This window comes from Xenopus laevis, chromosome 4L, assembly GCF_017654675.1.
Source record: "Xenopus laevis strain J_2021 chromosome 4L, Xenopus_laevis_v10.1, whole genome shotgun sequence".
Classification (NCBI taxonomy): Eukaryota; Metazoa; Chordata; class Amphibia; order Anura; family Pipidae; genus Xenopus; species Xenopus laevis.
In genome coordinates, this window is record NC_054377.1 from 147,511,294 (window position 1) to 147,536,933 (window position 25,640).

Consider the following 25,640-nt stretch of genomic DNA (forward strand, 5'->3'; position numbering starts at 1 on the left):
GGATGATCAGATAGAACTTGGCTGTTTGTTATGCACGCTCCCTAACTCTACAAATATGAAATTGTGGAGACAGAAAGAGATGTGACAAAGTCAACACCATAATGTACTTTGAAAGCCCAGGAGGGTGTTGGTTTCTCAAATAACAAGTCTGATGGTTCACACGACTTTTCATACATACACAATACAGAGCTGCTAAACAACCCAAATTATTAAGGAGTCACTAAGATTAATGCACCAGGTGGAGCTAGAGGAATTGGAAGATTGGGGTGCACCAAGGACATCATACCTCCCAACTGTCCCTTTTTCAGAGGGACAGTCCCTCTTTTGACAGCTCAACCCGCAGTCCCTCATTTGTACTGGAAAGTCCCTATTTTCTCTGCACTGAACAGCCAGAAAAAGAAACAAAGTTTCTCACTTAATTGGCTTTTAGCGGAGAGCCCAGAACAGCTAACAGGTGCAAATAAGATACTTTGTAACAATTTTGAGACACAAAAACACAGTTTAGATAAGGAGAAATATTTTTAAACTTTCATAACCTGCCAAATTTTGTAAAACAAATATGGTAATTAGGGGGTGTGGCCACAGAAAGGGGTGTGGTCAAAAAACATTGCTATGCTACGTGCGGGAAAAAAAAATTTGTCCCTCTTTTTACTTCCAAAATGTTGGGAGGTATGGGACATGTTTACCGATATCTCCAGAAGGTTAAAACAAAACAAACCTCACCCAGTTTCAGTTAAACCTTTTTTCAAGACCACAACTAGAAAACTGACCGCCTAAAAAGGGATTGGAACAATTAGGAATTCAACTGAGAAATTTCAGGTTCTAGCCTCCAAAATATCAACCACCCAATGACTACTGCTAAGTGAATATAGCTTGCTTTTAAGAAGGGCAGATTAGTTGTTACATAAGGAACCAAAGTGGCCCGTGTGCCCCAAACCTTTAGGGCTGAGACACACGCTGCTATTTTCGGAGATTAATCGCCCAGTGACAAATTGCTTCTTCTTCGGCAACTAATCTCCCCGAACTGCCTTCCTGCCGGCTAGAATGTAAATCACCGCCAGGATGGCACTCGGATCGCTTTGGCTTTCCGAAGTCGCCCAAAGTTTCCTCGTGAGGCAACCTCGGGAGACTTTGGAAGATGAATCGTCCATCCTGGCGGTGATTTACATTCTAGCGAGTGGGAAGGCAGTTCAGGGAGATTAGTCTCCTGAAAAAGAAGCAATTTGTCGCTGGGCGACTAATCCCCCAAAATAGCAGCATGTGTCTCTGCCCTCAAAGTAATCAAGCAGGAGAAAAGGAGAATGCCCTAGACTACCTTGAAAGGAGTTTTGACCCCAGACACCTAAAATGATAAACCTGGTTTCCAGATATCTAATATAGGTCTAAAAACGACTGGACTTGCTGAGTAATCATTGAAGACATTTCACTACTCATCCGAGCAAAGGGGGAAACAAAACAACTGCTCACCAAACGAATGGTTCAGCACAGGAGGGAGAACTCTACCGGGCAAGACTCAGCTGTCTTTCTACACCTAGAAGACAAGGGACACTCCTTTAAAGACAGCAAGGTCCAAATCTTGGATAAAGAAGACCGCTGGTTTGAACGAGGCGTGAAAGAGGCGATTCATGTCAAGGTGGAGAAACCATCCCTGAACAGAGGTGGGAAAGAAAGATCTCTCTTATTCCAGAGGGCTTCAATCAAGGAGATCTTTGCTTGCATAGGTCACCCAGGTCATGGTCATGGAGTGCGAATCTTTATACCCCTCAGGCTAACGACTGGATTTTTTTGGGTCTATAACTGGGATTGGACTGCTATAGGAGGCATCCTCTTGGTAGAAAGCATTAACTGCTGTTGTTTGGAATATAAACACATTTGTTTAGATCAGGATACTTCAGGTCTTCTTCTTTTGGTCACTGACCCTACCGACAAAACAAGATACTTTGGGTAAACTTTGACAAAAGGAACAATAATGGACGGTAAGTGAAGACCAACTGCATTTTTACAGGTATGGGACCTGTTATTCAGAATGCTCGGGACCTGGGACTTTACGGAAAATGGATCTTTCCATAATTTTGATTGTGGTTCACCTTTACATTAAATTTTAGTATGTTATAGAATGGCTAATTCTTAGAAACATTAAAATTTTTCTTTTTTTTTTATAGTTTTAGCATTATTTCCTCCTTCTTCTGACTCTTTCCAGCTTTCAAATGGAGGTCACGGATACTAACTAAAAACAAAGTCTGTAAGGCTACAAATGTATTGTTATTGCTACTTTTTATTACTTTCTATTCAGGCCTCTCCTATTCATATTCCAGACTCTTATTCAAATCAGTGCATAGTTGCTAGGGGAATTTGGACCTTAACAACCAGACTGCTGAAACTGGAGAGCTGCCGAATAAAAAGCTAAATAACTCAAAAACTACAAATAATAAAAAAGGAAAACCAATTGCAAATTGCCCCAGAATATCACGCTCTACATCATACTAAAAATTTAGTAATTTAACTTGTAATTTAAAGGTGAACAACCCCTTTAAATCTACTACACAATTATTTAAAAATTAAATAAACCCAATAGGCTGGTTTTGCTTCCAATAAGGATTAATTGTTTCTTAGTTGGGATCAAGTACAAGCTACTGTTTTATTATTACAGAGAAAAAGGAAATTTATTTGTGAAAATTTGGATACAATTAAGTCTATGGGAGACAACCTTTACATAATTCAGAGCTTTCTGGATAACGGATCCCATACCTGTACTTGGATCTCTCAGACCTTACAATGTAATACGGGACAGAAAATTGTACCAAATACGGAAAATACTTGTTCAGCTGTAAATAATTCATTGTACCAGATGCCGCCACTAAACGCAGAGGCCTGATTCTAGGTCAGTGCTCCGAGCGGTACATATGTGCATTAGGATTTGACTACTACCACTTTATTTTCGATTACGTTACGCATTCTGGTCTGACGTGTATTTAATAAATAATGGAGAACAAATGACCTGGTTTAATGGTTGTATAAATCTCATTTGCACAGTAACACACTCATACTGAGAAAAGTAATTGCTTCTTCTACAAGTTTTAGACCTCTCTGAAATGAGTACAGGCCGATCTTTCCATGGCCTGATGCTCTTAACATGAAGTGCAAGTGTACGCTTGATTTCCCTTGATTTGTACTTTATGTATTTTTTTTTTTGAAGTGAAGAAAAGGCTTAGAATTAAAAATGTTACCACTGCAGATAAACCAGAGTGCTAATAAAATACTGTTTCTTTGTAGCTGAAAACAGAAAAAGTACAGAAGTGCTGAAACAGTGATTTCCACTGGAAAATGACACAGGGACCGATTTATCAAAAATTTAAAAATTGGGAAGGGAATGTGACTGTGGGATAGCAGGTATAGTAGGGAGAGATGGTGTCTATAGTAACAGTGGATAATAGTCTCTGGGAAGGGAGTGTGACTGTGGGATAGCAGGTATAGTAGTGAGAGATGGTGCCTATAGTAACAGTGGGATAATAGTCTCTGGGAAGGGAGTGTGACTGTGGGATAGCAGGTATAGTAGGGAGAGATGGTGCCTATAGTAACAGTGGATAATAGTCTCTGGGAAGGGAGTGTGACTGTGGGATAGCAGGTATAGTAGGGAGAGATGGTGCCTATAGTAACAGTGGGATAATAGTCTCTGGGAAGGGAGTGTGACTGTGGGATAGCAGGTATAGTAGGGAGAGATGGTGCCTATAGTAACAGTGGATAATAGTCTCTGGGAAGGGAGTGTGACTGTGGGATAGCAGGTATAGTAGGGAGAGATGGTGCCTATAGTAACAGTGGGATAATAGTCTCTGGGAAGGGAGTGTGACTGTGGGATAACAGGTATAGTAGGGAGAGATGGTGCCTATAGTAACAGTGGATAATAGTCTCTGGGAAGGGAGTGTGACTGTGGGATAGCAGGTATAGTAGGGAGAGATGGTGCCTATAGTAACAGTGGGATAATAGTCTCTGGGAAGGGAATGTGACTGTGGGATAGCAGGTATAGTAGGGAGAGATGGTGCCTATAGTAACAGTGGATAATAGTCTCTGGGAAGGGAGTGTGACTGTGGGATAGCAGGTCTAGTAGGGAGAGATGGTGCCTATAGTAACAGTGGATAATAGTCTCTGGGAAGGGAATGTGACTGTGGGATAGCAGGTATAGTAGGGAGAGATGGTGCCTATAGTAACAGTGGGATAATAGTCTCTGGGAAGGGAATGTGACTGTGGGATAGCAGGTATAGTAGGGAGAGATGGTGCCTATAGTAACAGTGGGATAATAGTCTCTGGGAAGGGAGTGTGACTGTCGGATAGCAGGTATAGTAGGGAGAGATGGTGCCTATAGTAACAGTGGATAATAGTCTCTGGGAAGGGAGTGTGACTGTGGGATAGCAGGTATAGTAGGGAGAGATGGTGCCTATAGTAACAGTGGGATAATAGTCTCTGGGAAGGGAGTGTGACTGTGGGATAACAGGTATAGTAGGGAGAGATGGTGCCTATAGTAACAGTGGGATAATAGTCTCTGGGAAGGGAATGTGACTGTGGGATAGCAGGTATAGTAGGGAGAGATGGTGCCTATAGTAACAGTGGGATAATAGTCTCTGGGAAGGGAATGTGACTGTGGGATAGCAGGTATAGTAGGGAGAGATGGTGCCTATAGTAACAGTGGGATAATAGTCTCTGGGAAGGGAATGTGACTGTGGGATAGCAGGTATAGTAGGGAGAGATGGTGCCTATAGTAACAGTGGGATAATAGTCTCTGGGAAGGGAATGTGACTGTGGGATAGCAGGTATAGTAGGGAGAGATGGTGCCTATAGTAACAGTGGATAATAGTCTCTGGGAAGGGAGTGTGACTGTGGGATAGCAGGTATAGTAGGGAGAGATGGTGCCTATAGTAACAGTGGGATAACAGTCTCTGGGAAGGGAATGTGACTGTGGGATAGCAGGTATAGTAGGGAGAGATGGTGCCTATAGTAACAGTGGGATAATAGTCTCTGGGAAGGGAGTGTGACTGTCGGATAGCAGGTATAGTAGGGAGAGATGGTGCCTATAGTAACAGTGGGATAATAGTCTCTGGGAAGGGAGTGTGACTGTCGGATAGCAGGTATAGTAGGGAGAGATGGTGCCTATAGTAACAGTGGATAATAGTCTCTGGGAAGGGAGTGTGACTGTGGGATAGCAGGTATAGTAGGGAGAGATGGTGCCTATAGTAACAGTGGGATAATAGTCTCTGGGAAGGGAGTGTGACTGTGGGATAACAGGTATAGTAGGGAGAGATGGTGCCTATAGTAACAGTGGGATAATAGTCTCTGGGAAGGGAATGTGACTGTGGGATAGCAGGTATAGTAGGGAGAGATGGTGCCTATAGTAACAGTGGGATAATAGTCTCTGGGAAGGGAATGTGACTGTGGGATAGCAGGTATAGTAGGGAGAGATGGTGCCTATAGTAACAGTGGGATAATAGTCTCTGGGAAGGGAGTGTGACTGTCGGATAGCAGGTATAGTAGGGAGAGATGGTGGCCTATAGTAACAGTGGATAATAGTCTCTGGGAAGGGAGTGTGACTGTGGGATAGCAGGTATAGTAGGGAGAGATGGTGCCTATAGTAACAGTGGGATAATAGTCTCTGGGAAGGGAGTGTGACTGTGGGATAACAGGTATAGTAGGGAGAGATGGTGCCTATAGTAACAGTGGGATAATAGTCTCTGGGAAGGGAATGTGACTGTGGGATAGCAGGTATAGTAGGGAGAGATGGTGCCTATAGTAACAGTGGGATAATAGTCTCTGGGAAGGGAATGTGACTGTGGGATAGCAGGTATAGTAGGGAGAGATGGTGCCTATAGTAACAGTGGATAATAGTCTCTGGGAAGGGAATGTGACTGTGGGATAGCAGGTATAGTAGGGAGAGATGGTGTCTATAGTAACAGTGGGATAATAGTCTCTGGGAAGGGAGTGTGACTGTGGGATAGCAGGTATAGTAGGGAGAGATGGTGCCTATAGTAACAGTGGATAATAGTCTCTGGGAAGGGAGTGTGACTGTGGGATAGCAGGTATAGTAGGGAGAGATGGTGCCTATAGTAACAGTGGATAATAGTCTCTGGGAAGGGAGTGTGACTGTGGGATAGCAGGTATAGTAGGGAGAGATGGTGCCTATAGTAACAGTGGATAATAGTCTCTGGGAAGGGAGTGTGACTGTGGGATAGCAGGTATAGTAGGGAGAGATGTGTCTATAGTAACAGTGGATAATAGTCTCTGGGAAGGGAGTGTGACTGTGGGATAGCAGGTATAGTAGGGAGAGATGGTGCCTATAGTAACAGTGGATAATAGTCTCTGGGAAGGGAGTGTGACTGTGGGATAGCAGGTATAGTAGGGAGAGATGGTGTCTATAGTAACAGTGGATAATAGTCTCTGGGAAGGGAGAGTGACTGTGGGATAGTAGGTATAGTAGGGAGAGATGTGTCTATAGTAACAGTGGATAATAGTCTCTGGGAAGGGAGTGTGACTGTGGGATAGCAGGTATAGTAGGGAGAGATGGTGCCTATAGTAACAGTGGATAATAGTCTCTGGGAAGGGAGTGTGACTGTGGGATAGCAGGTATAGTAGGGAGAGATGGTGCCTATAGTAACAGTGGATAATAGTCTCTGGGAAGGGAGTGTGACTGTGGGAAAGTAGTGAATTCCAGGTATAGGTATAGTAGAGATAGTAAAGATTGTAAAGGAATTAAAATTTTAAACCCCAGTTTGTTAATTCTACCAATTGCTGTTTTCTGCAAGAAAGTCCACTTTTCATTCCATAAAATGACAGACATTATAAAGGCCATAAAAGCCAACAGAGGAAAATCGTGCAGATTCCTTAAGCGTCAGCGTGACAGATTCCATGCCAAGAAGTCAAGGGATTAAGCAAAGGTTTCAAGCAGAACTCCGAGGTTGCAGAGTGATTCATTCAGAGCGGGGCATAATTCCAGGTCATATTATTCAGCTGTATATTTAATAATATATGTAGCTCTGCATTACTCACTGGTGGAATCAATCGAACATTCAACAGGAGCTTTAAGCGTTAGGGCAAACGGTTTCATTTGTTTAACGATGTTGAAGGATTGGTCTTTACGTATTAATTGGACCAACAAAAGAGTCTGTTAGCAGAGTTGTGATGGACACAGTAGCACGGAGTTTATCAGTTTAAAGGAGAACTAAACTCAGTTTGTTTTTTAAGTCTGCATTCTACTGAAATTAGCATTTTTTTTTCTATAATGCATGATATGAATGAAAATACAAAGTTTGTTTTGCTGGTCTTTACCTTCCGTGTTCTGAATAACTGGATGGATGTGGGATTAATTGTGGATAACAGAGTGTGTAGCTGTAGGCAGTGTCTGTCCGTGGTTATTAAAGCAAATAAGATACTACTTTGTGTAATAAATGGCATTAACTCAAATTAATTTAATTTTGCATCTTTCTAAGCACAATTTCTCTGTACAATTCAGCAGGAACAGTCCCTAAGTTTGTTCATAGTCTGTACAGAGAGATCCCATAAAACTATGGCAGCATAGGTATTCCCTGTACTAAGCACAATTCAGCAGGAACAGCCCCTAAGTTTGCTCATAGTCTGTACAGAGAGATCCCATAAAACTATGGCAACATAGGTATTCCCTGTACTAAGCACAATTCAGCAGGAACAGCCCCTAAGTTTGCTCATAGTCTGTACAGAGAGATCCCATAAAACTATGACAGCATAGGTATTCCTCTGTACTAAGCACAATTCAGCAGGAACAGTCCCTAAGTTTGCTCATAGTCTGTACAGAGAGATCCCATAAAACTATGGCAGCATAGGTATTCCCTGTACTAAGCACAATTCAGCAGGAACAGCCCCTAAGTTTGCTCATAGTCTGTACAGAGAGATCCCATAAAACTATGGCAGCATAGGTATTCCCTGTACTAAGCACAATTCAGCAGGAAAGTTTGCTCATAGTCTGTACAGAGAGATCCCATAAAACTATGGCAGCATAGGTATTCCCTGTACTAAGCACAATTCAGCAGGAACAGTCCCTAAGTTTGCTCATAGTCTGTACAGAGAGATCCCATAAAACTATGGCAGCATAGGTATTCCCTGTACTAAGCACAATTCAGCAGGAACAGTCCCCTAAGTTTGCTCATAGTCTGTACAGAGAGATCCCATAAAACTATGGCAGTATAGGTATTCCCTGTACTAATAAAGAGTAGAAAAAAGATTACCGGTCTTCCCCGTGTTTTTCATCCAGGTTTTGTTAGAAGACTCATTGTCAAATCCCTCGAGTTGCAGCTCCTGGAACTCATCTCTGATGTGTGAGCTGTAATCAGAAATGTCTATGGGAGACTGGTGCATGCCTCTACAATCCACGTTAGATGTCACCCAGTTGTCGGGACCATAGACACCTATAGGAAAAAGGAAAATAGAAAGTGAGTAAGAAGCCAAACCATGTTCAGTTGGGCAAACCTTAATCTAAACGGCACCTGCAGACGGTAAGTATCTCAAGGTGACGGCACATCTTGTACCTCTGCAATATTCAAACTCTACACGGCATGTATAATAAATAAATAAGTAATAATAATAATAATAATAAAAAAAGGGAAATCGAAAGTCATTTGGGCTGAACAACGTCTTACTGCGCCTCCGGCAATCCGGGACAACATAACGATTTCTGAATGTTCTTTGGTTAAGATTAGATTGTCAACTCCCGGTACAACCTCAAATGAGTACTCGGCGCTGCAGGACATTATCACTGGGGATTGTTTCAGGCAGAGACTCGTTTCTAATAAAAGGTTCCGGTGATGGAAATAATGCAAAAATAGAGCAGGGCCCGACAGAACCACGTTTCCTTGCAACGCCGAGGAGAGAAGAGAAATGCGAACCAGGAGAAAGTAACTGCTTTAACTAAAGGAGTTTATAATGAATTTATATTGGCAACTTGCTTAGAATGGCAGAAACTGTTTTTGTGATAAAATAAAAACAATCAAAGAACCTTGAGCTGCAGAGGGAACAATATAGTGTACAAAGGCAAAATATACCCGAAAAGGAGGAAGACCTGTCTTAAAGGGCATGTTCACCTTTAAATTAACCTTTAGTAGGGCGTAGAGAGTGATATTCTGAGACAATTTGCAATTGGTTTTCAGTTTTTATTATTTGTGGTTTTTGAGTTATTTAGCTTTTTATTCAGCAACTCTCCAGTTTGCAGTTTCAGCCATCTGGTTGTTAGGGTCCAAATTCCCCTAGCAACCATGCATTGATTTGAATAAGAGACTGGAATATGAATAGGAGGCGCCTGAATAGAAAGAGGAGTAATAAAAAGTAGCAATAACAATAAATGTGTAGCCTTAAAAAGCATTTGTTTTTTGATGGGGTCAGTGACCCCCATTTGAAAGCTGGAAAGTCAGAAACTACAAAAAAAAAAATAATGAAGACCAACTGAAAAGTTGATTCGAATTCGCCATTCTGTAACATCCTGTGGGGCAGATTTATTAAGGTTTGAGTTGAGTTGAGTTGAGTTTGTTTTTTCCATAAACATTTGAGTTGTTGAGTGGTATTTTTTAGTCAAAACTCATATTTTAAGGTTTAAAAAAAAAAAAAAAAAAAAAACTAAACAAGTTTAAAAAAATAAAACCTTGAATATTCGAGATTTATTATACCCGACCCTGGAAATAGCTTGAATCCGAAAATAAACCATCTAAAACCTGTCAAGGACATGTAGAAAGTCAATGGCAGAGGTCCCTTGAACCATTTGAAGATGTTAATAGCCTTCATGGTGTTTGAGTTTTTTCAGAGGGTTTTGCCCAAAAACTCGTTTGATTCAACCGTTGAGAGGTCATTTTTTGCTGAAAACTCGATCAATTCAAGTTTTTCTCTGGTTGCGGGACTCAAACTATCTGGTTTTTCCGCATTCAATTTTTTTCTTAAAGGGATATACTGTCATGGGAAAAAAAAATCAGTTAATAGTGCTACTCCAGCAGAATTCTGCACTGAAATCCATTTCTCAAAAGAGCAAACAGATTTTTTTATATTCAATTTTGAAATCTGACATGGGGCTAGACATTTTGTCAATTTCCCAGCTGCCCCAGGTCATGTGACTTGTGCCTGCACTTTAGGAGAGAAATGCTTTCTGGCAGGCTGCTGTTTTTCCTTCTCAATGTAACTGAATGTGTCTCAGTGGGACATGGGTTTTTACTATTGAGTGTTGTTCTTAGATCTACCAGGCAGCTGTTATCTTGTGTTAGGGAGCTGCTATCTGGTTACCTTCCCATTGTTCTTTTGTTTGGCTGCTGGGGGGAAAAAGGGAGGGGGTGATATCACTCCAACTTGCAGTACAGCAGTAAAGAGTGATTGAAGTTTATCAGAGCACAAGTCACATGACTTGGGGCAGCTGGGAAATTGACAATATGTCTAGCCCCATGTCAGATTTCAAAATTGAATATAAAAAAATCTGTTTGCTCTTTTGAGAAATGGATTTCAGTGCAGAATTCTGCAGGAGCAGCACTATTAACTGATTCATTTTGGAAAAAATGTTTTTTTCCCATGACAGTATCCTTTTAAGAAAGATACCTTTAGAATTTATTAGAGGTAAAAAAAACTCTAAACACTTGACCTTTGATAAATCAGCCCCCATAAGTTAACTCAAACTGAGGGGGTGCAGGCCCTGGCCCGCTCGCACCCCCTGCTCCCCCGGTAGTTCCTCCACTGAGAGAGAGTGTGAGAGACAGAGAGAGAGACAGAGTGTGAGAGAGAGAGAGAGAGAGAGAGAGAGACAGAGACAGAGACAGAGAGAGAAGCTTATTTAACCCACAATTAAATTTAGCAGCAACTTCTTTTGTTTTACTGGTGCCTTTAATTGGCTGTAAACCCTCTACGGCCCTCCAACATCTGATATAAAAAAGTAGGGATGCACTGAATTCAGGATTCAGTTCAGGATTCGGCCAGGATTCTGCCTTTTTCAGAAGGATTTGGATTGGGCCAAATCCTTATGTATGGCTGAACCAAATCCGAATCCTAATTTGTATATGTAAATTAGGTGTGGGAAGGGAAATCACATGACTTTTTGCCACAAAACAAGGAAATAAAAAACATTTTCCCCACCTTTTCCTTTCACGCCTCTAATTTGCATATGCAAATTCAGATTCGGTTCACTATTCAGCCGAATGTTTCACGAAGGATTCAGGGATTCAGCCGAATCCCAAAAAGTGGATTGGGTACATCCCTATAAAAGGGGCAGTACACTTATCTATATCTACAATTCCTATAGAATAAATATACTGCGGATATTTATCACCAACCAGGAAACACCCCAAAAACAGAGCGGAAAGAGACAAATAAAACATGAAACCACATTACGTGACAGTAATAAATTCTGAGGCGTGGAAGGAACATTACTTTTCCTCGGAACATGGAAAGAATTTACAAAGTACAAATCAGAAGTCACAGTTTTTGCAGTCGGATTTGAACAAAGCGTGAAGAGACGAGGGGCCTATAACTCCATCTATACGGACAAACTGACTGCCTCTCAAATCGCCCAACTGACTGCCTCTCAAATCGCCCAACTGACTGCCTCTCAAATCGCCCAACTGACTGCCTCTCAAATCGCCCAACTGACTGCCTCTCAAATCGCCCAACTGACTGCCTCTCAAATCGCCCAACTGACTGCCTCTCAAATCGCCCAACTGACTGCCTCTCAAATCGCCCAACTGACTGCCTCTCAAATCGCCCAACTGACTGCCTCTCAAATCGCCCGACTGACTCTCAAAGGGCCCGACTGACTCTCAAAGGGCCCGACTGACTCTCAAAGGGCCCGACTGACTCTCAAAGGGCCCGACTGACTCTCAAAGGGCCCGACTGACTCTCAAAGGGCCCGACTGACTCTCAAAGGGCCCGACTGACTCTCAAAGGGCCCGACTGACTCTCAAAGGGCCCGACTGACTCTCAAAGGGCCCGACTGACTCTCAAAGGGCCCGACTGACTCTCAAAGGGCCCAACTGCCTCACAAAGGGCCCAACTGCCACACAAAGGGCCCAACTGCCTCACAAAGGGCCCAACTGCCTTTTAAAGCACCAGACTGCCTCTGACTGCCACTTAAAGCACCCGACTGCCTCTTAAAGCACCCAATTGCCTCCATCATACCAGCCTACTGTACCTTCTTACTCCCTGCAACTACTGCTCAGTAGGTCCCCCGTGCTATGTGTGCGATTGTCCTTTAAAAGTAATGTTGGAGTCACAGGGATGAACACAGCAGAGTTGAACTTGATGGACAATGGCTGTTTTTGCAACTCCAATTAACTTAACCATTAAGCAGCACCAACACAGTTAAATACAAAAACAATAAAGCCGTTCTCTTCCTGAAGCGACATAATATTAGAGTATAAAACTTCTATTATTAGAGAGAAGAAAGGAAATTCTCTGACCTTACATTTAATATTCCGGCTGCATCCGCACATGAATGGGGTAAAAGCATGATCTGGAACAAATAAAGTTGTGTCTTAACCTTGATTTAGCAGCGAGAGTAATTGTTCCTCACCACTCGCCTTCACATTACAGTGACGCCAACGTTTCCTCCTGGAGAAGTAGCGATACTTCGGATTTGCTAAAGTTGGCGTCAAGCAAGCAACAGGCCACCATACCAAACGAATTAACTAAAACCATTTTCCACTTCAATCTTTATAAAATGTTCTTTCAGTATATCCAAGTAAAGTTCCAACCAGCAACCCATCTTCAACATCATTAGGCTATCTTTTGTGTGTCAGTGGCACTGCACATGCTCAGTGTGCTCTGGGCTGATGAGAAGCTAAACTTAGGGATCATGGGAAATCATCCACATCTTACCAAAAAGTGAGGTGACATTTGCCACAGAAGCTCATGTTACTTATTATTCATCAATTCTGATGCAGAATGAACTGGTTTCTATGCCGAATTAATTACTAATCAGCCTTGTATTATAAACGTTCTCTTGTATATATACAGTATATTGTGAGTGGGTCCCAGAGCATGAGCTGTAGATCTGCAAACAATAAGATGAGGTGGTGGCCTTGGGCTGGTACAATAGTTCAAAAACATCCTTAGATAAAAAGTAGATACAAGTATATTTCAAAGTGTTTCAGGTAGTTTCTTAACATTATATATTTTCATTTTTACTTCTCCTGACACATTGCCCAAGCTCTGTGAATTAATCCCAGGACATATACAGGCCAATGTCAAGCCTTGTCCACTTAAATCACCTTATTCAGTATAAATGATCTTGTGCTATTCCAAACTCATCATATTGTTCATCAAAACGTGGGAATTCTCCTCCTGGAACAATCCAAGCCTACGATACATTCGTTACATGGGTGACATATTCGTTATTCGCACTTCCCTCCAATGACTATAATACATTTCACCAGCCATCAAATTCCAGCAGAAAAAAATAAAGACCTTTGCTCTCTAGAAATGTAGGGCTAACGATCTTGGGAAATGAACCAAGGATAGCGGAAGAAGCTGAGCCAGCAATATGTTGAAACACGGAAGATTTTAATAAATAACCCTACGGTTCTTCCTACTCTGGTTGCACTGGCAAATCATTTATCCACAGCAGAGCCTTCAACTTCGTCATGACTTGAGTGTAGACCTCGCTGAGTCGAGTGTAGACCTCGCTGAGTCGAGTGTAGACCTCGCTGAGTCGAGTGTAGACCTCGCTGAGTCGAGTGTAGACCTCGCTGAGTCGAGTGTAGACCTCGCTGAGTCGAGTGTAGACCTCGCTGAGTCGAGTGTAGACCTCGCTGAGTCGAGTGTAGACCTCGCTGAGTCGAGTGTAGACCTCGCTGAGTCGAGTGTAGACCTCGCTGAGTCGAGTGTAGACCTCGCTGAGTCGAGTGTAGACCTCGCTGAGTCGAGTGTAGACCTCGCTGAGTCGAGTGTAGACCTCGCTGAGTCGAGTGTAGACCTCGCTGAGTCGAGTGTAGACCTCGCTGAGTCGAGTGTAGACCTCGCTGAGTCGAGTGTAGACCTCGCTGAGTCGAGTGTAGACCTCGCTGAGTCGAGTGTAGACCTCGCTGAGTCGAGTGTAGACCTCGCTGAGTCGAGTGTAGACCTCGCTGAGTCGAGTGTAGACCTCTCTGAGTCGAGTGTAGACCTCTCTGAGTCGAGTGTAGACCTCTCTGAGTCGAGTGTAGACCTCTCTGAGTCGAGTGTAGACCTCTGAGTCGAGTGTAGACCTCTCTGAGTCGAGTGTAGACCTCTCTGAGTCGAGTTGTAGACCTCTCTGAGTCGAGTGTAGACCTCTCTGAGTCGAGTGTAGACCTCTCTGAGTCGAGTGTAGACCTCTCTGAGTCGAGTGTAGACCTCTGAGTCGAGTGTAGACCTCTCTGAGTCGAGTGTAGACCTCTGAGTCGAGTGTAGACCTCTCTGAGTCGAGTGTAGACCTCTCTGAGTCGAGTGTAGACCTCTCTGAGTCGAGTGTAGACCTCTCTGAGTCGAGTGTAGACCTCTCTGAGTCGAGTGTAGACCTCTGAGTCGAGTGTAGACCTCTCTGAGTCGAGTGTAGACCTCTCTGAGTCGAGTGTAGACCTCTCTGAGTCGAGTGTAGACCTCTCTGAGTCGAGTGTAGACCTCTCTGAGTCGAGTGTAGACCTCTCTGAGTCGAGTGTAGACCTCTCTGAGTCGAGTGTAGACCTCTCTGAGTCGAGTGTAGACCTCTCTGAGTCGAGTGTAGACCTCTCTGAGTCGAGTGTAGACCTCTCTGAGTCGAGTATAGACCTCTCTGAGTCGAGTATTGACCACTCTGAGTTGAATATAGACCTCTCTGAGCAGAACCCTCAAACAACAAGGGCAAAGAACCTGAAGACCGATGATCAGAGTGCCCTTGGGATCATCTTTGCAGATGAGATGCAGTGCAGTTCATGTGACCCATATGACTTAGAAGATGCTGAGCTGGCAGTTGGTCAAGATAAAAAGCTGCAAACTGTCCACTTTTACTGGTTTACATGTTAAGCATTCGAAGGTCCTCCAGAGAGTATCAACGAGCCTATGGATTATACTGAAAAGGTGTTGCAGAAAAATATCAGCATTAATGTATCATGAATAAATCAAAATTGTGTGAGTAAAACTGGCCCTGGCAGATACTTCCCATTCTTCACCAATGGTAGAGGGCAATTTTGGACACTTTCCAGAAGACTCAAAAGCATGGGGTGATGGATTTTAGCAGACTGCTCCTATTAAAGTCTTTAGTCCCATACAGGTATCGGATCCGCTATCTGGAAACTCATTATACAGAAAGGCCACCTTCCCATAGACTCAATTTTTATCCAAATAATCCAAATTATTAAAAAAAGGATTTCCTTTTTCTGTGTAATAATAAAACCGTAGCTTGTACTTGATCCTAACTAAGATATAATTAATGGGGATGCGCTGAATCCAGGAGTTGGCTAAATCCTCGTGCCTGGCTGAACCGAATTTGAATCATTAAGAACATGCGTCTCGTTATCACAAAACAAGGAAATAAAAAATGGATCTTTTTCACCATCTGTTCGAAATTTGCATATGCAAATTAGGATTTGGATTCGGTTCGGTGTTTGGCCGGATCTTTCACGAAAGGGTTCGGCCAAATCCAAAAATAGTAGATGCGGTGAATCCCTAATAATTAATCCTTTAATGTTTACATGACTTTCTACAATTAATCCTTATTGGAAGCAAAACCAGCCTATTGGGTTTATTTAATGTTTATATATTTTTCTAGTAGACTTAGGGGCAGATTTTCGAGGGTAAAAAAAACCCCTCGAAGTAAAATCCTTCGAATTTAAATTAGAAGGATTTAGCGCAAAAGGTTAGATTGAATGATCGAATAAAAATCGTTCGATCGAACGATAAAATCCATCGAATCGAACGATTCAAACAATTTTAAGCGTTCGATCAAATGATTTTTATTCGATCAAAAAAAAACTTAGAAAAGTGCTCTGGAAGCTCCCCATAGGCTAACATTGCACTTTGGTAGTTTTAATGTGGCGAAGTATGAAGTCAAAGTTTTTTTAAAGAGACAGTACTTTGATTATCGAATGGTCGAATAGTCGAACGTTTTTTTCTTCGAATCATTCGAATTCAATCGAATTTGACCAATTCGATGGTCAAAGTACCCAAAAAATACTTCGAAATTCGAATATTTTTGCATTCAAACTATTCACTCGAGCTTATTAAATCTGCCCCTTAAGGTAGGAAGATCCAAATTACATAAAGATCCGTTAACCGGAAAACACCAGGTCCTGAGCATTCTGGATAACAGGTCCTATGCCTCGCCCCCTCGACTTCAGGAAGCAACCATAGACCAAATGGGTTAATGGAAAAGTGGTCTGGGGGTTTGGCGTTTCGAGAAAATGATATCCTTCTAAATATCTATATCATAAACCATCCTATGTACGAGAAGGAGAAGTTAATTAAATAACATATTTTTTTTTTCATTTAATCTCAACATTCAATCATTTAACGCGGCTAAATTAACTTGCAGAACAGAGAATTAAGTGTTTCTAATAAAACTCCAAGCCGCAGCATATTAGGGTTAATTGTTTTACAATTCATTCCCAACGCTCCGTGTGATTATTTACAGACCTTCAAATATTTGAGTTTTGTACGGAAAGAACTGCGTACGCCAAAACGACGACACTCGGGGTAATAATTCAAGTTATCCAACGCTCCCATTTAACTTCTGAACTTTGTTCAATGCTGTATATAAATATATATATAATTTTACACCAATTATCTCAGTACAATGATAAAGGGCAACTTTCTAATATTAGAATTACCTTAGACGACAAAGATTTGTACACGAATTAGCAGATTTAATTAAGTATTTAGTCATTTTGCAAGAACAAGTGACAGGGGTGCCCTTTTAATATGGAATCGTTACCAACCAGATTTTAAAAAAATATATAATTTTTATTTAAAATCTAGAAAATCATAGAACTCAATGCAAACAATAATAATAAATTCAGCAGCGGGTATTTATTAAAATTCAGGTTGACAATGTTACACTTCATGAATAAAAAAAGGTTTTCTGAACTGGAATATTTGACATTTATCAGTAAAAAGAACTCAATTTTATATGAAAAAATTTACCAGCTAAAACCTGGAGAGCTTCTATAAATGTGCAGGTATGGGACCTGTTATCCAGAATGATTGGGACTCGGGGTTTTCCGGATAACAGATCTTTCAGTAATTTGGGTCTTCACACCTTAAGTCTTCACACATTACATGAACCAATTAGGCTGGTTTTGCTTCCATTTGGGATTAAAAGGGATGTTCGCCTTTAAATTAACTGTTAGTATGATCTAGAGAGTTATATTCGGAGACAATCTGCAATTGGTTTTCAGTAATCTGGTTGGTAGGGTCCAAATTCCCCTAGCAACCATGCACCGATTTGAATAACAGACTGGAATATGGATAGAAAGATGAGTAATAAAAAGAAGCAATAACTGTGTAACCTTACAGAGAATTTGTTTTGTTCTGGATGGGGTCAATAACCCCTATTTGAAAGCTGTAAACAGTCATAAGAAGGTAAATAATTCAAAAACTATAAAAAAAATAAATAAATAAATGAAAACCAACTGAAAAGTTTCTGAGAATTAATCATTCTATAACATACTAATAGTTAAGTTAAAGGTGAACCAATCCTTTAATTATATCTTAGCTGGGATCAAATATGAGGTATTGTTTTATTATAACGGAGAATAAAATTTTGGATTATTTGGATAAAATGGAGTCTATGGGAGACGGCCTTTCCGTAATTTGGAAGCGGGTTTCCGGATAAACTGATCAGCATCCTATTAGTAAAAATATTCCAACACTCTTATACTACTTTATGGCAGAACATGAACTTGAACTAGAAAGACTGCATCAGATTACCAGGGTAATATAGTGTTGTATAAAGGAGGGGTCCCCAACCACCGGGCCGCGGACACTCCCGCACTGGACCGCCGAGCCCAGTGCGAAAAAAACGTGGCGCATACAATTTGTTGCCGAATCCCTGATCCGTTATCTGGAAACCTGTTATCCAGACAGCTCTGAATCAAGGGTTACAGGCCGTCTCCTGTAGACTCCACTTAATCCAAATAATCCAAATTTGTAAAAATGATTTCCTTTTTCTGTGTAATAATAAAACAGTCGCTTGTACTTGATCCCAACTAAGAAATAATTAATCCTTATTGGAAGCAAAACCAGCCTATTGGGTTCATTTAATATTTATATGATTTTCTAGTAGACTTAAGGTATGAAGATCCAAATCAAGGAAAGATCCCTTATCCGGAAAACCCCAGGCCCCAAGCATTCTGGATAACAGGTCCCATACCTGTATATAAGACAAGCTTAATTTTGGTTTACAGATATAGGGTCCGTTATCCAAAAACCTGTTATCCAGAACGCTCTGAATTATGGCTTACAGGCGGTCTCCCATAGACTCCATTTAATCCAAATTTTTAAAAGTTATTTAATTTTTCTCTGCGATTATAAAACAGTCGCTTGTACTTGATCCCAACTAAGATATAATTTATCCTCATTGGAGGCAAAACCAGCCAATTGGGTTTATTTAACGTTTACATGATTTTCTAGTAGACTTAAGGAATGGAGATCCAAATTACGTGAAGATCCCTTATCTGGAAAACCCCAGGCCCTGAGCATGCTGGATAACAGGTTCCACATATATATATATAAAACAACGTTGGCAGCTGTCCATGGTGCTGAATAGAGAAACGAGAGTTCAACAGTTGCTCTTCATCGTCACTGCATCACTCATCAATAAAACCCATCAGCAAACGAGTGGGAATTTTATTCCTAACGAATTTGAGGGGGGGGGAAAAAAACCTCCTCACATAAAAAGCTTTGCGAGGAGCGACTTATTGAAGATCTTGCCCACGTGTGTATCTAAGCGAGAATCCTCAGCCACAGCTGCAAATAGACTAATCACATGGATCAATTCCTTCAAAAGACTTGGAATAATGTGCTTTAAAACATTAAACAAAGGGATAAAGGATGACCCACTTGTGCATACACTCATTTCACGCTGAACTGACTTCCTAAGGAGGTAACAATGGAGGAACAAATCTCACATTTAGGCGCTTTAGGCAATCTTCTGTGCATCAAAGGAGAGTGGGGGGGGAGGAATTGTTTGGACTGAAGAGATTTCTTTTATGGTTTCACTGTTGCATCTCCTGATTATTGATAATTGAAAGATAGATTTTAAGGTGGAGAAGAAAATCCAGAATAAGGAAATGGACCAAGCAGGAATTTCCCAGAGGCTATTATCCACTGTTACTATAGGCACCATCTCTCCCTACTATACCTGCTATCCCACAGTCACACTCCCTTCCCAGAGACTATTATCCACTGTTACTATAGACACCATCTCTCCCTACTATACCTGCTATCCCACAGTCACACTCCCTTCCCAGAGACTATTATCCACTGTTACTATAGGCACCATCTCTCCCTACTATACCTGCTATCCCACAGTCACACTCCCTTCCCAGAGACTATTATCCACTGTTACTATAGGTACCATCTCTCCCTACTATACCTGCTATCCCACAGTCACACTCCCTTCCCAGAGACTATTATCCACTGTTACTATAGGCACCATCTCTCCCTACTATACCTGCTATCCCACAGTCACACTCCCTTCCCAGAGACTATTATCCACTGTTACTATAGACACCATCTCTCCTACTATACCTGCTATCCCACAGTCACACTCCCTTCCCAGAGACTATTATCCCACTGTTACTATAGGCACCATCTCTTCCTACTATACCTGCTATCCCACAGTCACACTCCCTTCCCAGAGACTATTATCCCACTGTTACTATAGGCACCATCTCTCCCTACTATACCTGCTATCCCACAGTCACACTCCCTTCCCAGAGACTATTATCCACTGTTACTATAGACACCATCTCTCCCTACTATACCTGCTATCCCACAGTCACACTCCCTTCCCAGAGACTATTATCCCACTGTTACTATAGACACCACCTCTCCCTACTATACCTGCTATCCTACAGTCACACTCCCTTCCCAGAGACTATTATCCACTGTTACTATAGGCACCATCTCTCCCTACTATACCTGCTATCCCACAGTCACACTCCCTTCCCAGAGACTATTATCCACTGTTACTATAGACACCATCTCTCCCTACTATACCTGCTATCCACAGTCACACTCCCTTCCCAGAGACTATTATCCACTGTTACTATAGACACCATCTCTCGCTACTATACCTGCTATCCCACAGTCACACTCCCTTCCCAGAGACTATTATCCACTGTTAATATAGGGACCATCTCTCCCTACTATACCTGCTATCCCACAGTCACACTCCTTCCCAGAGACTATTATCCACTGTTACTATAGGCACCATCTCTCCCTACTATACCTGCTATCCCACAGTCACACTCCTTCCAGAGACTATTATCCACTGTTACTATAGGCACCATTTTCTCCCTACTATACCTGCTATCCCACAGTCACACTCCCTTCCCAGAGACTATTATCCACTGTTACTATAGGCACAATCTCTCCTTACTATACCTGCTATCCCACAGTCACACTCCCTTCCCAGAGACTATTATCCACTGTTACTATAGGCACAATCTCTCCTTACTATACCTGCTATCCCACAGTCACACTCCCTTCCCGAGACTATTATCCACTGTTACTATAGGCACAATCTCTCCTTACTATACCTGCTATCCCACAGTCACACTCCCTTCCCAGAGACTATTATCCACTGTTACTATAGGCACATCTCTCCCTACTATACCTGCTATCCCACAGTCACACTCCTTCCCAGAGACTATTATCCACTGTTACTATAGGCACCATCTCTCCCTACTATACCTGCTATCCACAGTCACACTCCCTTCCCAGAGACTATTATCCACTGTTACTATAGGCACCATCTCTCCCTACTATACTGCTATCCACAGTCACACTCCCTTCCCAGAGACTATTATCCACTGTTACTATAGCACCATCTCTCCTACTATACGCTATCCACAGTAGACTATATCCATGTACTTAGCACCATCCTACTATACTGTCCCACAGTCACTCCCTTCAGAACATCCATTTACTTAGCACACTCTCCTATATACCGCTACCCACAGTCCATCCCTCAGGACTATTATCCACTGTTACTATAGCACATCTCTCCTACTATACCTGCTACCACAGTCACACTCCTTCCAGAGACTATTATCCACTGTTACTATAGCACCATCTCTCCCTACTATACCTGCTATCACATCACACTCCCTTCCAGAGACTATTATCCACTGTACTATAGCACATCTTCCTACTAACCTGCTATCCCACAGTCACACTCCCTTCCCAGAGACATTATCCACTGTTACTATAGCACCATCTCCCCTACTATACTGCTATCCACAGTCACACTCCCTTCCCAGAGACTATTATCCACTGTTACTATGCACATCTCTCCCTACTATACCTGTATCCCACAGTCAACTCCCTTCCCGGACTATATCCACTGTTACTATAGCACATCTCTCCTACTATACTGCTATCCACAGTCACACTCCCTTCCAGAGACTTTATCCACTGTTACTATAGACATCTTCCCTACTATACCTGCTATCCCACAGTCACACTCCCTTCCAGAGACTATTATCACTGTTACTATAGGCACATCTCTCCCTACTATACCTGCTATCCCAATCACACTCCCTTCCCAGAGACTATTATCCACTGTTACTATAGGACCATCTCCCTACTATACCTGCTATCCAGTCACACCCTCCAGAGACTATTATCCATGTACTATGGCACCATCTCTCCCTACTATACTGCTATCCACAGTCACACTCCTTCCAGAGACTATTATCCACTGTTACTATAGCACATCTCTCCTACTATACCTGCTATCCACATCAACTCCTTCCAGAGACTATTATCCACTGTTACTATAGGCACATCTCTCCTTACTATACCTGCTATCCCACAGTCACACTCCCTTCCCAGAGACTATTATCCACTGTTACTATGGGCACCATCTCTCCTACTATACCTGCTATCCCACAGTCACACTCCCTTCCCAGAGACTATTATCCACTGTTACTATACACATTCTCTACTATACCTGCTATCCACAGTCACACTCCCTTCCAAGACTATATCCACTGTTACTATGCACCATCTCTCCTACTATACCTGCTATCCCACGTCACACTCCTTCCCAGAGACTATTATCCACTGTTACTAATGCACCATCTCTCCCTACATACCTCTATCCCACAGTACACTCCCTTCCCAGAGACTATTATCCCACTGTTACTATAGCACCATCTCTCCCTAATACCTCACCAAGTCACCTCCCTTCCAGAGAATTACCGTTACTTACCTCCCTCTCCCATCATCCCTTCCCAACATATCCCTTTCTAAGACCATCTTCCACTTACTTATAGCACACTCCTCCCAAACTATTATCCACTACATACACCCTTCCCTACATACCTGTACCTACATACTCCCTTCCAGAACTATTCCACGTCACACCTCTCTCCCTACTATACCTGTACCACAGCACACCCCTCCCAAGACTATTAACTGTACTAGCACCATCCTCCCTAATACTCTTCAAGCACACTCTCCCAAGTATACCGTTCAAGCACACCTCCTACTATACCTCTATCCACAGTACACCCCTTCCCAACTATATCCACTGTACTATGCACCATCCTCCCTCTATACCTTATCCACAGTACACCCTTCCAGAACTATTATCCACTTACTATACACATCTCTCCCTACAACCTGCTTCCCACAGTCCACCCTTCCAGACTATTATCCACTGTTACTATACACTCTCTCCCTACTATACCTGCTATCCCACACACACTCCTCCCAGAACTTTATCCACTTTCTATAACCCTCTCCCACATACCTCTTCCCACAGTACACTCCCTTTCCCAAGACTATTACCACTTTCTATAGACCCACTCTCCACTTACCTGTATCCACAGTCCCTCCCTTCCCAGAGACTATTATCCACTGTAATAGACACACTCTCCCTACTATACCTGCTATCCACAGTCACACTCCCTTCCCAGAGACTATTATCCACTGTTACTATAGACACCATCTCTCCCTACTATACCTGCTATCCCACAGTCACACTCCTCCCAGAACTATTATCCACTTTACTATAACACCATCTCTCCCTACTATACCTCTTCCCACAGTCACACTCCCTTCCCAAGACATTATCCCACTGTTACTATGCACCATCTTCCCACATCCTGCTATCCCACAGTACACTCCCTTCCCAGAGACATTATCCACTGTTACTATCACATCTCTCCCTACTTCCTGCATCCCACAGTCACACCCCTTCCCAAGACTATATCCACTGTTACTATAGACACCATCCTCCCTACTATCCCTGTATCCCACAGTCACACTCCCTTCCCAAGACTATTATCCACTGTTCATAGGCACCATCTCTCCCTCAAACCTTATCCCACGTCAACTCCCTTCCCAAGACTTTATCCACTGTTACTTAGACACCTCTTCCCTACTATACCTGCTATCCCACAGTCACACTCCCTTCCCAAGACTATTATCCACTGTTACTATGACCACTCTCCCTACTATACCTGCTATCCCACAGTCAACCTCCCTTCCCAGGACTATTACCACTGTTACATGCACCATCTCTCCCACTACCTGCTATCCCACAGTACACTCCCTTCCCAAGACTATTATCCACTGTTACTAAGTCACCATCTCTCCCTACTATACCTGCTATCCCACAGTCCACTCCCTTCCCAGAGACTATTATCCACTGTTACTATAGACACCATCTCTCCCTACTATACCTCTATCCCACAGTCACACTCCCTTCCCAGAGACTATTATCCACTGTTACTATAGGCACAATCTCTCCTACTATACCTGCTATCCCACAGTCACACTCCCTTCCCAGAGACTATTATCCACTGTTACTATAGCACAATCTCTCCCTTACTATACCTGCTATCCCACAGTCACACTCCCTTCCCAGAGACTATTATCCACGTTACTATAGGCACATCTCTCCCACTATACCTGTTATCCCACAGTCACACTCCCTTCCCAGAGACTATTATCCACTGTTACTATAGGCACCATCTCTCCCTACTATACCTGCTATCCCACAGTCACACTCCCTTCCCAGAGACTATTATCCACTGTTACTATAGACACCATCTCTCCCTACTATACCTGCTATCCCACAGTCACACTCCCTTCCCAGAGACTATTATCCATTGTTACTATAGACACCATCTCTCCCTACTATACCTGCTATCCCACAGTCACACTCCCTTCCCAGAGACTATTATCCACTGTTACTATAGGCACCATCTCTCCCTACTATACCTGCTATCCCACAGTCACACTCCCTTCCCAGAGACTATTATCCACTGTTACTATAGACACCATCTCTCCCTACTATACCTGCTATCCCACAGTCACACTCCCTTCCCAGAGACTATTATCCCACTGTTACTATAGACACCATCTCTCCCTACTATACCTGTTATCCCACAGTCACACTCCCTTCCCAGAGACTATTATCCACTGTTACTATAGGCACCATCTCTCCCTACTATACCTGCTATCCCACAGTCACACTCCCTTCCCAGAGACTATTATCCACTGTTACTATAGACACCATCTCTCCCTACTATACCTGCTATCCCACAGTCACACTCCCTTCCCAGAGACTATTATCCCACTGTTACTATAGACACCATCTCTCCCTACTATACCTGTTATCCCACAGTCACACTCCCTTCCCAGAGACTATTATCCACTGTTACTATAGGCACCATCTCTCCCTACTATACCTGCTATCCCACAGTCACACTCCCTTCCCAGAGACTATTATCCACTGTTACTATAGACACCATCTCTCCCTACTATACCTGCTATCCCACAGTCACACTCCCTTCCCAGAGACTATTATCCACTGTTACTATAGACACCATCTCTCCCTACTATACCTGCTATCCCACAGTCACACTCCCTTCCCAGAGACTATTATCCACTGTTACTATAGGCACCATCTCTCCCTACTATACCTGCTATCCCACAGTCACACTCCCTTCCCAGAGACTATTATCCACTGTTACTATAGACACCATCTCTCCCTACTATACCTGCTATCCCACAGTCACACTCCCTTCCCAGAGACTATTATCCCACTGTTACTATAGACACCATCTCTCCCTACTATACCTGTTATCCCACAGTCACACTCCCTTCCCAGAGACTATTATCCACTGTTACTATAGGCACCATCTCTCCCTACTATACCTGCTATCCCACAGTCACACTCCCTTCCCAGAGACTATTATCCACTGTTACTATAGACACCATCTCTCCCTACTATACCTGCTATCCCACAGTCACACTCCCTTCCCAGAGACTATTATCCATTGTTACTATAGACACCATCTCTCCCTACTATACCTGCTATCCCACAGTCACACTCCCTTCCCAGAGACTATTATCCACTGTTACTATAGGCACCATCTCTCCCTACTATACCTGCTATCCCACAGTCACACTCCCTTCCCAGAGACTATTATCCA

The 25,640-nt window shown here is 42.6% G+C and overlaps 1 protein-coding gene across 2 annotated transcripts in view; it reads right to left on the bottom strand.

Annotated features, from left to right (window-relative positions):
• ptprg.L (protein tyrosine phosphatase, receptor type G L homeolog) overlaps positions 1-25,640 on the bottom strand; it is a 335,758-nt gene that overhangs the window by 169,374 nt on the left and 140,744 nt on the right. For both annotated transcript variants that reach the window (XM_041590932.1, XM_041590933.1), the window contains exon 3: positions 8,244-8,423. In XM_041590932.1, the coding sequence (XP_041446866.1) occupies positions 8,244-8,423 (180 nt within the window). The remainder of the gene's footprint in view (positions 1-8,243; positions 8,424-25,640) is intronic.